General features: G+C 43.8%; 1 protein-coding gene across 1 annotated transcript in view; it reads right to left on the bottom strand.

Moving 5' to 3' along the window:
• The window catches only part of CSMD2 (CUB and Sushi multiple domains 2), a 621,436-nt gene that overhangs the window by 5,951 nt on the left and 600,334 nt on the right, over nucleotides 1–15,151 (bottom strand). Inside the window, exons 62-66 of the mRNA XM_007453867.1 lie at nucleotides 13,301–13,474; nucleotides 12,898–12,971; nucleotides 9,764–9,875; nucleotides 9,007–9,186; nucleotides 1,031–1,093 (exon numbers count right to left, since the gene is read on the bottom strand). Of these exons, the coding sequence (XP_007453929.1) occupies nucleotides 1,031–1,093; nucleotides 9,007–9,186; nucleotides 9,764–9,875; nucleotides 12,898–12,971; nucleotides 13,301–13,474 (603 nt within the window). The remainder of the gene's footprint in view (nucleotides 1–1,030; nucleotides 1,094–9,006; nucleotides 9,187–9,763; nucleotides 9,876–12,897; nucleotides 12,972–13,300; nucleotides 13,475–15,151) is intronic.

Here is a 15,151-nt window from a genome sequence, read left to right as displayed (position 1 = left end):
GAGAGAGAGAGAGAGAAAGTGGATAAAGAAAAAAGAGAACATGAGGGGATGGGGGAATGAACTAGAAGAAAGAGGAAAATAAAAGGAGGGAAGGGGTTGAAAAGATGGAGAAAGAGAAAAAGAGAGGAGAGAAAACCAATGTCATAAAATAGGAACATGGACTAATGGAATCAGGCAGATCTGGAGTCTCATTTTGGCTGTCAATTATCAGTTGTTTGATTACATACAAGAGTCTCTGCTTTCTCACCTGTGTAGGCCACATCTGTACTTCTGTAAATGGGGCTGTCCTGTTTATCTCGTCAGGGGCTAAATGATTGTATGTCACATGATGTTGGGCACATAATGAACGACAGCAACCGAAATTGTTATTTATCCTTATAATAATTTTCTAAGGAGAGTATTATGAGCCTTATTTTAACAAAAGGTAAACTGAAACTCAAGAGGTGAAGTTTCTTCATCCAAGGACACAGCTGGTCAGTGACCAAGATGGAACTTTAATTGAGTTTGATGCCAAATCTAGTTTTCTTTCTTGCATAACACACATGCTAATATGGTAAATAAAAGTATAAGGTTCAAAAAAGGATATGATAGTCTAGAATAATTTTGCATTGGTCAGGCCATACCTGCAGTTCTGTGCCCAGTTCTGGACATCACACTTTGAAAGACACAATACCTGTCTTAAAAATGTAACCATTTCCAGCAAGCTCCCTAGGCAGGACCTGGGTGTATGTGTCTGACCACACACTGGCCAGCCCTGTGCCAGAAGGGGTTGGCTCCAGAGCTTGAAGCTCTGGACATGTTTCTAGAAGGCTTTGGCTCTCAATTCTGGATGCAGTTCCTGCTTCCTTCAAGCTCACTTCCTCCTGAGGTCTGCCTGGGGTTGGGAGGTGGGTGGGGAAATCTGTTTGGCTCTATAGACTGTTTTCACACCCTCCTATTGGGTACACAGAAACTCATGTGCATGTTTGTGGGTAAGTAGGTGAAGGAAGCAATACCGGTGTCTTGAGCCAAAGAACTAGAGCATACCTACCTGAAGCTTGAGTGAGCGGAGGCTCCCGGGCAGTGTTGATGGGTCTCCCACTGGGCCGGACCTCTGCTGGGGAAAGAGGATGGAAGAAAACAGGTTCACCCTCTGGTCTATGTTGTATTGGAAAAATAATGGCCAGCTCTCTGACATTAGGTCAGTGGGTTCTTTGAGATCTTGCTTTGGACTTATCCTCTTAGACCCAGAGGTGGGCTACTTTGTCTGGTGAGATGTAAAGAGTTTAAAGGAAATCCATTTATGAATTATAGTCATTGAAATATTAAGCAAAAAGTTAGAATATAGCTATATATGTGATTTTTTATTACTGCATTAAATAACAGGATCTAGTAGTAGGTCCAGTAACTATTCTAATCTTGTAGTCAGGAACATAAACAACATTTCTTTCTTTTTTTTGTCCATGCCACATGGCGTGCAGGATCTTAGTTCCCTGATCAGGGATTGAACCCGTGTCCCCTGCAGTGGAAGCATGGAGTCCTAACTACTGCACCGCCAGGGAATTCCCGACAACATTTCGTGATATCCATAACTACTGTAGTGTAATGTGGAAATCTCTGCAGTTTCTACTGGTGACAAATTTATAGGTATTGCTAACACTACTACAAGTTTTTGTCTATATCCTAAATTAAAGAAATGCTAAATTTCAGTAAGAGGTAAAGGAAAATAAAGATGTCTATTTCCCATCCTAGCACACAGATCTGCTGAATGCCACTACTGAGGGCCCTTGGCTGAAGGGCCTCTGCTTTCCTCCCAGAGGTCTGGCACAAAGGACGGGCTTCCGCCAATCAAGAGTGAAGTGCCTAAGTCCTGGTAAGGGTTTCAGTGGAGTGCTTCCCTCCCCTGGAGTCACGATATTAAGCCAGAGAAGCCCTCACAGGCAAAGGCAAAGGAGAAGGCTTTGGGCCTGAGCCCGACAGCCTAGGTTCCGGTCCCAGCAGTGCTAATTAGTGATTGTGTGACCTCAACTAGTCACGTCACCACTCAGAGTCTCGTCTCCTCATCTGAAACATGGGAAAATAGTGAAACACATCTCACAGGTCTATGCTGAATAAATGTGGTCATGAACGTGAAAGTCACAGTCAATAAATATTAATGTCTTTTCTTCTTTTGCAGAGAAACAACAGAAATATCTGTCTTGTTGCCAAGTAAAGGGGGCGACTTCCCCTACTGTCTCCAACTCTGAGGTCAGCTTATGTTCGGGTGTACAGAAGGCTGTGGACATATTTTCCACAGTGACTCCATGAAGGCACACCTCTGAACAAAAGGCCTTTATTGTCTTAGGTTTTATAAGATGAAGGGAGCAAAGAGGGAGAAAGCATTTTATGTGCCAGACACTGTGCTAGGCACTTTATTCATGTTATTTCATTTACTCCTTCTCTCAGAACGGTGAGGTAGACATTATTGTCTTCATTTAATAGAAGAGAAACTTGTTAGAGGCAGAGAGGTGAAGGGACTTACCCAGGGTCTTATAGTAAGGGGTTGAGTTGAGATTCAACTGCATCTAAAGCATTTTGTATTTTTAAATGCAAGTACCTATTATAGCTTAAAAAAATACTTAAGAATAAATGTAAACAAGGAAGTGCAAGACTTGTACATTGAAAATTACAAACTGTCATTGAAAGAAATTAAAGATCTAAATAAATGGAAAGATATCCCATGCTCATGGCTTGGAAGACTTAATATTGTTCAAACGGCAATACTCCCCAAATGTATCTACAGATTCAACACCACCCTTATCAAAATCCCAGCTGTCTGTTTGCATAAATTGACAACCCATTCCTAAAATTCATACAGAAATAAAAGGGGCCCAGAATAGCCAAAACAGTCTTGCAAAAGAAGAACAAAAAGGAAGACTTAGACTTCCCAACTTCAAAACTTGCTGCAAAGCTATAGTAATCAGGACTGGGTGGTAATGGTATAAGGACAGTTATACGGATCAGTGGAATAAAACTGAGGATCCTAATGTAAGCTCACACATTTGTGGTCAAATGGTCTTTGAAAAGGGTGCCAAGACAGTCCAATGAGGGGAGAATAGTCTTTTCAACAAATGGTGCTGGGACAATTGGATATCCGCATGCAATAGCATGAATTTGGACCCCAAAACTCTTAGAAGAAAACACAGGTGCAAATCTTTGTGACCTGGGATTAGGCAATGGTTTCTTAAATATGATAGTAAAAGCACAAGTAAACCTATAAAATATAGATAAATTGGAGTTCATCAAAATTAAAAGCTTCTGTGTTTAAAAGGACACCAACAGGAAAGTGAAAAGATCCAAACTCATCAAATCGCATACATTAAATATGTGCAGTTTTTGTAAATCAATTATATCTCATTAGGGCTGTAAAAAAATCCACACCTGAAAAAACAGAAGAAAAAAATTAACACAGGATAAAATGGAGCTCAAATTTTAGGTGATGAACGAAATAAAAAAGAAAGTACTGTAAATTAAAAAAAAAAAAAGGCAGTGAAAAGACAACCCACAACATGGGGGAAATATTTGAAAATCATGCGTCTGATAAGGGTCTTTTATTCTAGATATGTAAAGAACAGTTGAAGGGACTCTGGACCAAGATGGCAACATAGGAGGCTCCTGAGTTCCCCTCCCCCCACGGATACACTGAATGTGCAGAAGAAAACAGATCAACTCTCTCCGAGAGAAATCCAGAAACTAGCTGAGTGACACCTACACATTGGGTGACTGAGAAAATACCCGCATCAAAACAGGTAGGACAGGCTGAGACACATTCTTGAAATAAACCCCACACCTGGCATGGCACCATACAATCAGGAGGGACTCCCAACTCCCAGCTTTTCCCTGAGAGTGTTGAGTTTGTACCACATGTCTAGCACCCTGACTTTTAAGGCTGCCACCTGAGGGATGGGTGCCCAAATTCGCCTAGCTCTGAAGGCCAATGGGGCTTGGGGCTTGTGTTCATGAGTTCCACAGGACTACAGCAAACAAGGAAGCAGCTTTTAAATGGACGCAGTAGAAACCCCTGTGGCTATATACCTGGTCTCACACTGAGGGAGCAGGTAAAAATGCACATCTCCCAGTTTCTCCCCGGAAGGGGTCTGACTGCATACTTTTCCAACTGTTGCCTGAGAGTCTGCTTCTAATCAGCCTGCATCTAGGTGCTGACCTCTGTGGGACACTGATGGGTCTTGGTACACCCTCAACTACTGGGAGCCACTAGGAATAAAGACGACAGCTTGGACAATCACAAAGGTTTGGGAGGCACCAGGAGATTGGGCTGCACTGACTGGTGAGGTTCATTGCCTAAACGAGACCGGTCTGTGAAGACTAGGTGGGAGAGCTGCCTGTTTTATCTAATGAGTAGAAACCAACACAGAGAATTAGGGAAAGTGAATCAACAAGGGAAAATGTTCCAAACCAAATAATAAGATAAATTTCCAGAAACAGATCCTAATGAAACAGTGGTAAGTGATTTACCCAATAGACAGTTCAAAATAATGGTCATAAAGATGCTCACTGAGGTCAGGAAAGCAATGCACAAAGCAAGAATTTCAACAAAGAGAAAATATTTTAAAAGTACCAGATGGAAACCATTAGAGCTGAAAATGTTATAATTGACCTGGAAAATTCAATAGAGGGGTTAAACAGCAGGGCTTTAAGTGGAAGTGAAAATCTAACATAAAAACACATGAAAGTATAAAACTCACTGGTAAAGATAAATACATGATTAAATTCAGAATACTCTAATATTGTAATGTTAGTGGGTAAATCACTTGTAACTCTAGTATAAAGGTTAAGAGACAAAAATGGTAACAATAACTACAATAATTTTTAATGGATATACAATATAAAAGATGTAAATTGTGATATCAGAAACATAACGTGTGGGGAACTGTAAAAACGTGGAGCTTTTGTATGCATTCCAAGTTAGGTTGCTATCAGCTTAAAAAAAGACTGTTGTAAATATGTGTTATGTAAGCTTCGTGAAAAACACAAAGCATAACCTACAGTAGATATACAAAATATAAAGTGTAAGGAATCAAAACATTGCCCTTGTACCAAAGCCAGACAAGGACACTTCAAGAAAAGGAAATTCCCAGCCTGTATCCCTGATGAACATACACGCAAACATCCTCAAGAAAATATTAGCAAACCAAATGAACTGTACATTAAGAGGATCATACACCATGATCAAGTGGGATTTATTCCTGGGATGAAAAGATGGTTCAATATACACAAACCGATAAATGTGATACTTGTGGACTGTTGGTAGGAATGTAACAGTGTGGAGGTTCCTTCAAGAATTAAAAATAGATAATGTGTAATCATAAATGTAAAGGATCAATAGTCAAATCTAATGTATAATTATGTAAAGGAATAATACGAAAGTTTTAAAAGGTGGACTGCTGTTACAGGAGCAGACATGAATAGTAGATATTCTCTGTAATGAAGAAAATAATAATGTAAACCAATACAAGGATATTTTTATTCTATAAAAAAAGAATTAAAAATAGAAATACCATATGATCTAGCAATTCCATTTCTATATATCCAAAGGAAATGAAATCTCTGTCTTGAAGAGATGTTCACTGCAGCATTATTCGCAATAGCCAAACTATGGAAACAAACTAAGTGTCCATTGATGGATGAGTGGATAAAGAAAATGTGGTGTATACATACAATGGAATATTACTCAGCCTTAAAAAGAAGGAAATCCTGCCATTTGTGATAACATGGATGAATTTGGAGGACATTATGCCAAGTGAAATAAGCCAGACAGAGAAAGACAAATATTGCATGCTACTACTTACATGTGGAATCTAAAAAGTCAAATTTATAAAAAGAGAGTAGAATAGTGGTTGTCAGGGGCTGGGGGGGAGGGGGAAATAGGGAGAGGCTGGTAAAAGGATACAAGCTCTCAGTTGTAAGATGTATATGTATAACATGGTAACTATAGTAGATAATACTGCATTGATTAATTGAAATTTGCTAAGAGAGTAGAACTCGTGTGCTCTCACCAAAAAAAAAAAAAAAAAGATAAATATGTGAGGTGATGGATGTGTTAACTTGATAGTGGGAATCCTTTCACAATGTATATCAAATTATCATGTTGTATACTTTAAATAAATTTCAATTTGTTGGTCAATTATACCTCAATAAAGCTGGAAAAAAGAAATCAACAGGACATAAAGGAGTTCTTACGACTCAACAATAAAAAGACAAATAGCCCAATTAAAAAATGGGCAAAGGATTTGAATAGACTTTTCTCCAAGGAAGATACACAAATGGCCAATAAACAAATGAAAAGATGCTCCACATTATTAGTCATTAGGGAAATGTAAATGAAAACCACAATGTAATACTACTTTATACCCACTTAAGATGGCTATACTCAAAAAGTTGGACAAGGGCTTCCCTGGTGGCACAGTGGTTGAGAGTCTGCCTGCCGATGCAGGGGACACAGGTTCGTGCCCCGGTCCGGGAAGATCCCACATGCCGCGGAGAGGCTGGGCCCGGGAGCCCTGGCCGCTGAGCCTGCATTTCCGGAGCCTGTGCTCTGCAGCGGGAGAGGCCACAGCAGTGAGAGGCCTGCATACCGCAAAAAAAAAAAAAAAAAAAAAGCTGGACAATAACAAGTATTGGCAAGGATGATGTAGAGAAGTTAGACCCCTGGTGCATTGCTGGTGGGAATGTAAAGTAAATGTAAAGGCACTTTGCAAAACGGTTCCTTACACTGTTAAACATTGAGTTATTCTATTCCTGGATATATATCTAAGAGAACTGAAAACATATATCCAAACAGAACATGTACATTTATGTTCAAAGTAGCATTATTCATAATGGCCCCAAAGTGGAAACAACTGAAATGTTCATCAATGAACAAATGGATAAACAAAAGGTGGTATATCCATCAATAGAATATTATTCAGGCATAAAAAAGAATGAAGTAATAACACGTTACAACGTGGATGAACCTCGAAAAAAATTATGCTAAGTGAAATAATCCAGACACAAAAGGACAGATATCATATGGTTCCACTAACATGAGGTACCTAGAATCAGCAAATTCATAGATATAGGAAATACAGTAGAGGTTATTAGGGGCTGGAGAGTAAGGGGAATGGAAAGTTATTGTTTAATGGGTACAAAGTTCTTGTTTGGGACGATGAAAAGATTCTGAAAATGGATAGTGGTGATGGTTGCACAATATTGTGAATGTACTTAATGCCATTGAGTTGTACACTTTAAAATGGTTAAAATGGTAAATATTATGTTTTGTATATTTTACCACAATTAAAAGTTAAATGTACTCTAAAAAAGAAAAATTATACCACTACCAATTGTGGAACACAAATATTACTTCCCCTAAATAAAAGAAATTTACAACAATTCATACAATGAGAATACATCATTAAATTCCAGCTCCGATAAAGGCTCTGAACCTGAAGCCTTCTGTCTCTGAGGGGCAGAACAGCAGAGTACTTAAGAGCATGGATTCTGAAGTTAGATCTGCAGGGTTTGAATCTCAGCTCTCTCCCTTTACCAGCTGGTGACCTTGGGGCATGTTACTTAACCTCTCTGTGCCTCAGTTTCCTCATATATTAAATGAGGATACGAGTAACACCTGCCTCATAGGATGACTGCAAGGATTGAGTTAGTACCCGAAGTACTTAGAACAATACCCGGAATGTGGTGAGGTGAGGTCAGCACCTATAAGAGACATCTTACTGAATGCCATCCTAGCACCAAACCCATCCTTTATACTTGCTGGATTCTTTACCTTTTTTTTTTTTTTTCACATCATTATTGGAGTATAATTGCTTTACAATGGTGTGTTAGTTTCTGCTTTATAACAAAGTGAATCAGCTATACATATACATATGTTCCCATATGTATAATTGCTTTACAATGGTGTGTTAGTTTCTGCTTTATAACAAAGTGAATCAGTTATACATATACATATGTTCCCATATCTCTTCCCTCTTGCGTCTCCCTCCCTCCCACCATCCCTATCCCACCCCTCCAGGCGGTCACAAAGCACCGAGCTGATCTCCCTGTGCTATACGGCTGCTTCCCACTAGCTATCTACCTTACGTTTGGTAGTGTATATATGTCCATGCCTCTCTCTCGCTTTGTCACAGCTTACCCTTCCCCCTCCCCATATCCTCAAGTCCATTCTCTAGTAGGTCTGTGTCTTTATTCCTGTCTTACCCCTAGGTTCTTCATGACATTTTTTTTCTTAAATTCCATATATATGTGTCAGCATACGGTATTTAGATTCTTTACTTAAGACTGGACCCAGATTACCTTCTCCAGGAAGCCTTCCCTGATTCTCCCCTCCCCCTTAGGCTGAATTAGTGCCCTTCCCATCATCCCCACAGCATTTAGTACATCTCTATGTTCCTGAAGGTACTGTTATATCTGATAATGTGTGTGTCTTCCACAGCTGAATGTGAGCTCCTTTAGGGCAGGGTTTGTGTCTTTCACCTCCCCATCCCCCATGCCCAGCACAGCCACGCACAGTGATAATGCTCAGTAAATAGAGAAGGAATGAATGAAGAAGAGGGGGAGGGGAGGTGTAAGATGGCGCGGTAACCCGGAGGGATCTGTGAGTGGGTACTGTTTTATCAAGGTTATGATAGGCATATATGCATAACGTGTTATTCCCGTTTAGTGGAACACAGAGCTTTTCTCCATCTGATGATTAAGTGTCATCCTTAGGCTACTGTGTACTTAACACTGGGCAGAGTGTTTAAGCTCGAGCAGAGGCAGCAAGGTAAAACTTGGGATGTGGCTTCACCCGGTGCCTCTTTAGACTCTACTCTGGTTTCATCTCCTAGACTCAACACCTCAGAAAATCAGAAGCAGGCTCCAGCTTCTGGAAATCACATTTCTTTCTTCTCTTTGGCCCTCTTTCACTCAAGCTCAGCTGTCCCCTTTGGCCCCCACCTCCCACCCTGGAGAAGCTCACCGAGGGGGCACACTCACCCAGGCAGACGGGTGGTTTGCCTGTCCAGCTGCCATCTGCTTTGCATGTGCGGTGCTCGGAGCCACCCTTGAGGGAGAAGCCCTCCTGGCAGGAATAGATGAGCGTGTAGCCCATGGAGGGCAAGTCCAGGGCCCCAACGTTGGCATGGGTCGGCATCTCCGGCTGCTTGCAATGGTGGGCTGGATGACAGGGAAGACGCTGCTGGGAGACGAGGGTCTCCAGGAGGCCTCTCCACCACTCCCCTGTTCCTTGATGGGCCACCCCCTTCCTTTCCCTTATGGGCCCCTTTCAGGTCCAGCATCCCCTCCCCAGCCCCAGCCCCACCCCAGCCTTTTTGTCTATACGAGAGGCCAAGATGGAAATCGTGTGGATATTGGCTCAGTCAACCCTGGGGCAACGTAAACCTGCAGGAATTCTCCTGAGGGAAAAGGAGTAAAATTATGGTCAAAAGCCTGAAATCTCCCATCCCGAGGGCAGGCCTTGTAGTTGTTAGCATTTGCTGCCATGGGAAAGTTCTTTCTTTTTCTTTGCGAAGGCATAGGAATTGCCTTCTAATATCAGAAAGGCTTCTATGTGTAAATATCTTCTGTGGGGCTCCAAGGGGTAAGGAGTACAAAGAGACCAATACTGGTCCCAATCAGGAGTTCTGAGCTCTCTGTCATTCAGAGCACTCAAGCATCCCCTAGATGCCCAGCTGGGGGAGGTTATGAGTTGCCAGGAGGAGTTGTCTGGGCTGTAGGCGAAATTTGCACTCACAGACACAGTCGGGCGGGGTTCCGCTCCAGGTCAGGTTGGGGAGACAGGTCCTGGAGGTGGAGCCCTGGAGCAGGTAACCTTTCTGACAACGGAAGAGCACGGTGCTTCCAACCTGTGGCCAGGACGAAGTTCCCACAATCACCTTCCATCCAGCGACGCTTCATACCTGTCACCTGACTGCTTACTTTCCCACCACATTACTCCTACCCACCCTTCTGTTTCTCTGCCTGATTAAAACTTATTTATCCCTTGAGGCAGCTTACATTATGCCTCTTCCACAAGGCCTCACCCAATTCCCTGGGCCAGATCAACACTCTCATGGGATATATCATATTCTGCTGCGGGGGGCTGAGTGCCTGACCCAGAATCAGAAGACCCTGGGTTTGCGTTCTGGCATCTACATTTACTCACTGGATGCCAGGCTGCACGAAACTCTCTACACCTTAGCCTTCCTGTGTAGAGTTGGCATGAGCAGCCCTGACACACTACACTGGAATGTCGTGACACTCAAATGTGAGGGTAGATTTGAAAGCATTTTATGAAATGTGAAGGACTGTGCAAAGTAGAATATTACTGTGTGTGTCTCTTCCCTCCGTGAATCTGTAAATTCTTTTAGGACATGTCCTCTATAGACTCTGGAGCTACGCTTTGTAAAAAATCTCTTGAGCAGAATTGCTACTTTCCCTGCATCCCTCCCTCTGCTCCACTAGCCCCTCACCGTCTGACCTGATATTCCCTGCAGCCACCAGCTCCATCTCTCCATCTCTAATCCGTGCGGCACCATGCTGCCAGATCAGCTTCCTAAACTGCAACTCGGATCACACTATTTCCCAGCTCAAAACACTCACGTGTCTCTATTACATCTGGGAGCAAACTGAAATGCAAGGTGAAACCTAATTTCCACTCCCTTCCTCCACGCCCATCACCTCGTTCAGCAAATGGTACCCCATCCACCCAGTTGTGCAAGTCAAAAACTTCAAGTCGTGCTTCATTCCTCCCTTTCCTTCAACCCCTCCATTCAATCCTTTAAGAAGTCTTCTTGGTTCTACCAACAAAATACCTCCCGACCCCTTCACATCTCTCTATGTCCACTGTCGCTACCCCCACTCAGTCCCACCCTCATCTTTCTCTCAAGATGCTGCAATAATGTCCTATTTGTCTAAGCGCTTCCATTCTTAACCCCTATTGTTCATCCTCTCCTCAGGGTCCTGAGTGATAGTTCAAATGATGGATCAGATTAAGTCACCTTCATATGGTTTCCTATGACATTTAGAATAAAATCCAAAATGCTTATCATGGTCTCAAGGCCCTATATGACCTGGTCCATGCCCTTCTCTTTTCAAAATTTATTATGTGATATTTGGTGCATAGAAAAGAATATATGGCACATATACAGATGTGAATCATCATAATAAAATGGACACCTTCAGTGGAGCCCACCACTCAACCTAAGGGTTAGAACATCATTGACATGTTTGTCATCTGCGTGCTCCTTCCCTGCCCTGTTCCTCAGCTCCCCTCGGAGAAAACCAGTCTCTTGAATTTTGTGTTTTTTTTCTTTCTTTTTTTTTTTTTCCCGGTACGCGGGCCTCTCACTGTTGCGGCCTCTCCCGTTGCGGAGCACAGGCTCCGGACGTGCAGGCCCAGCGGCCATGGCTCACGGGCCCAGCCGCTCCGTGGCACGTGGGATCTTCCCGGACCGTGGCATGAACCCGTGTCCCCTGCATTGGCAGGCGGGCTCTCAACCACTGCGCCACCAGGGAAGCCCGAATTTTGTGTTTTTCATTTCCTTGCTTAGCTAAAAAATAATTCTATCACATATGCCTACATATATCTCTAAACAATATAAATTTTTCTTGGTTTTAATCTTTCTAGAAATAGTATGCTACCACTTTTGACGTTCAACACTATGTTTCTAACAGTCATCCATGTATGCGGAGCTATAGTTCCTTAACTGTCACTGCTGTGTGGTAAACCATCCTGAGACTACACCAGGACTTTTCTCCTTTCTTGGTAACACGTACGAAAGTGTCTCTGGGGTTGCTTACTCTGGGTCATAGGATGTGTGAATATTTAACTTCACAAGGCAGTGCCAGGAGGTTTTCAAACCCAGCCGAGCTCTTCGCCTTCATGTCCTTCTCTCTCTTTATGTTCCCGACCCGCTGGCTGGCCAGCTTTCTAGTCCTGCAACCTGCCAAGTTCCCTGCCTGAGCGCTCCTCTGCCCTGGCCATTGCCTCTGCTGGGAACACCCACCCAGCTCTGCACAGGGCTGGCGCGTCCCACCATGGGCGCCACAGTTCAAGTTTAGGAGGCCTCTTCCCTCGCTCCGCTTCCTAAAACAGCAACCACCCCGCCCCCCCCGTCACACCCTTTTATATTATGCCATGTGTAGTGCCTATCGCTCCCAGAAGTGATCTTGTTTATTTATTGTCACCAGCCAGGGAACTCCTGTAGAGCAGGCACTTGGCCTGTCTTGCTCCCACTGTATTCCTAGCGCCTAGAATAGTTCACGGCAGTAAATATTTGATAAATCCCATTGCTAGGTAAGATCCCAACCCTCCATTTCCGGTTTAGTCTCTGATATCCCCTGGGCACATTGGGGGCTCCAGTTCATTGTCCTGCCTTGAACACACCCATACTTTCCTGCTTCCTTCTGCTCAGAGGGTCCCAACCAGGCTGTCCACAGCCTTTCCTTTTGAAGCGCATTCTGAGATGTGTCCCTGGAGCCTGTATCCTGCTGGGACGGGCCTACTGGGCAGGAGACTGTCTCCCATGTGGCACTCGCTGGCTCCCGCCACCCTGTCTGAGCCCCGTAGGGTATGGGTGCCCTGGGGACAGAAGGTCCATCTGTCTCTCTCATTTCTGTCCCTGCCCCAGTCACAAGGGGCTGCCGGGAAATGCCTGTGGAGCTACACGCGAGTCGGTTCTCCCACATCAGCTTCTCGGGCTGGTGTAAACGCCTGGCTGTTTCTGAGGGGGCATATGCTGTGCAGCCTGGCTTGAAGAAGCAGGCTGATTTCTCTCTCCAGCTTCCAAGGTCTCATGCCCCTTAGTGCTGTCCTGAGTCCTCTGAGACTGATGACAGTGACAAGGACAGAAGGCAGAAAGGCCCGATCTCGGTTGACCTCGTTACCTGGTAGCCCTGGGAATTGTTCTGTATCCCAAACTGTGGCACGCCAGGGTCCGCACACGTGGTCAGCGTGGGGTCTGGATTGCAATACAAAGAAACAGACCATGGTCAGGGAAGCTTTCATCGCCCCTGCTCACTCTGAGAAACAGATGCGGGAGAGAGGATGGAGTCACGCCCTGACTTCCCTGCCCTTGGGAATCTCCCCTCGAGTCACGCCCCGGCTGACAATGATTTCCGGCAGCACATGAGCTCTGGCCACGTCACCTCCTGTTCTAAGTAGCTTAGAGGAGCGCTCGCCCCTTTTTTGTAGATGAGACCAATGAAGACAGGGAAGAAAATTCATCATCTCGGGCCCCAAAGAAGGATGCCCACCAGCTGGGACACTCTGCTCCCGGTCACCTCTCACCTATGCAGCTGGGCTGGGTGCCACTCCATGTCCCATCTGACTGGCAGAACCTCCGTGGAGAGCCCACCAGCACCAGAGGGGGCTGGCAGGAGAAGAAGACAGAAGACCTGTAGGAGAAGCCTCGGTCCTCTCTCCTGCCACGGGCCGGGACGCCAGGATCTCCGCAGAACACAGCTGGGAAGACCAGGGAGAAGGGCAGGTCCAAGTTGCTTTCTAGAACTCAGTCTGCTCGCCCCCCTTAACCCCCACCCAGCCTTTGGTCCACTGCTCTCCTCTTGGTTCCACTTGAACTCTGGCTGTGGGGCAGCCCTGAGTCAATGATTACACCTGCCTCAGCGCTGCTGTGTGTTTCCTCTCCTTTCCACATTCAAATGCTTATTAATAACCATATCCATGTAATAGAGTAACGTTACAGGAAGTCGAGAACATGGAGAAAAAATAAACTATCATCGTGTTACCCAAAACATTTTGTTAATTTTTGTGCTCATTCCCTTCTAGTGTTTGTTCAGTTGTATGGAAACTTGTGCGTGGCTGCAAACCTGATGTCCAGGTGCTGTCACCCTTGCTTTGTTCACTTGATGTTCTGTACACATTTCCCGTGTTTATGACAACATTATCACTTATTGGCTTTGTAAATTTGCCATGAGATGGTGTAACATGATTATCCTAACCCTCACATTAGGCATTTTCTATTATTATAAAGTTACTTATGGCTTTTCTTTAACTTGTATTATTTTCTTAGGGGAATTCTCTAGGAGTGAACTTACTATCCTTAAGGGTTTGAGTGTGTTCGCAGCTCTTGATGTGTATTGCCAAATGTCTTTCCACGGACTGTGTATTTACCCTGCAGTGAGCAGTATCTGAGTGTGCCCATTTCATTCGGATCAGCAGAGAGTATCTTTAAAAATTGACTGTGGAAGGCCAAGTTCCCCAAGACATCACTTCAAGTGTGAGGAACCTCCTTTATGCTATGGTGTGTGTGTGTGTGTCTTTACATAGAGTCATGAGGTTCACAGTCAGCTGCAAAATCAGAGGGAAGCCTGGCCCTGGAAGCTGAGGAGTCTGGACAGAGCAATCGGAAGTCAGTTAAAGGCTGAGCCAGTTGGACGTCACCACACCCAGGAAGAGGTGACTCAAAGGATAAGAAATATGAGCGGATGACACAGAACAGCTCAGTTTGCCTAAGAAGCAATGTGATGCCAATTAAAACAATGAGATATCTTTTTAAACTCCTCAGGCTGGTAAATATTAAGAATATTGGCAAAATCAACTGTTAGTGAGGGTGTGAGTCAAGAAATCTTCTCATCAACTGCTGGTGGGAGTGTAAACTGGGACACCGTTTCTAGAAGACAGTTTGGCAACATGCGTCAAAATGTATAGCGTGCACACCAGTGGGCCCAGCATCCTCACTCCTAGGACTTCAACACAGGCATAAAGAAATGCTGCTTTCGAGGCTATATATTGCAGAGCTGCTTCTAACATGATTAAGTTGGAGAAACCCAACTTCATCAGCAGTAGAAGATTAAACCAGTTGTGGCATATATAACAGGGAATTCTTTCAAGCCATTAAAAATGATGATGTATAGATTAGTATGCATTGATAGAGCAAGGGGCTGATGGCCTGTGAATGAATACAAGTTGTGAAGAGCACGATTCAATACCATTTATAGAAAATTGCATACATACTGCTATACATGCAAAAATGCATAGTGATTGTGTGGAAGACAAGCCTAACTATGGCTATCTTTGGGAAATGAGGGTCCGGTGAGGGTTCATTCTTCTTTGTATTTTTGGTATAGTACAGGTTTTGGTTTTTTTTTTTTTTTTTTTTTTAAAAAAAACCAAAATTTG

The sequence above is a fragment of the Lipotes vexillifer genome, unplaced genomic scaffold, assembly GCF_000442215.2.
Source record: "Lipotes vexillifer unplaced genomic scaffold, Lipotes_vexillifer_v1.1 scaffold213, whole genome shotgun sequence".
NCBI classification, from domain to species: Eukaryota; Metazoa; Chordata; class Mammalia; order Artiodactyla; family Lipotidae; genus Lipotes; species Lipotes vexillifer.
This window is presented reverse-complemented; position numbering and strand designations above follow the sequence as displayed.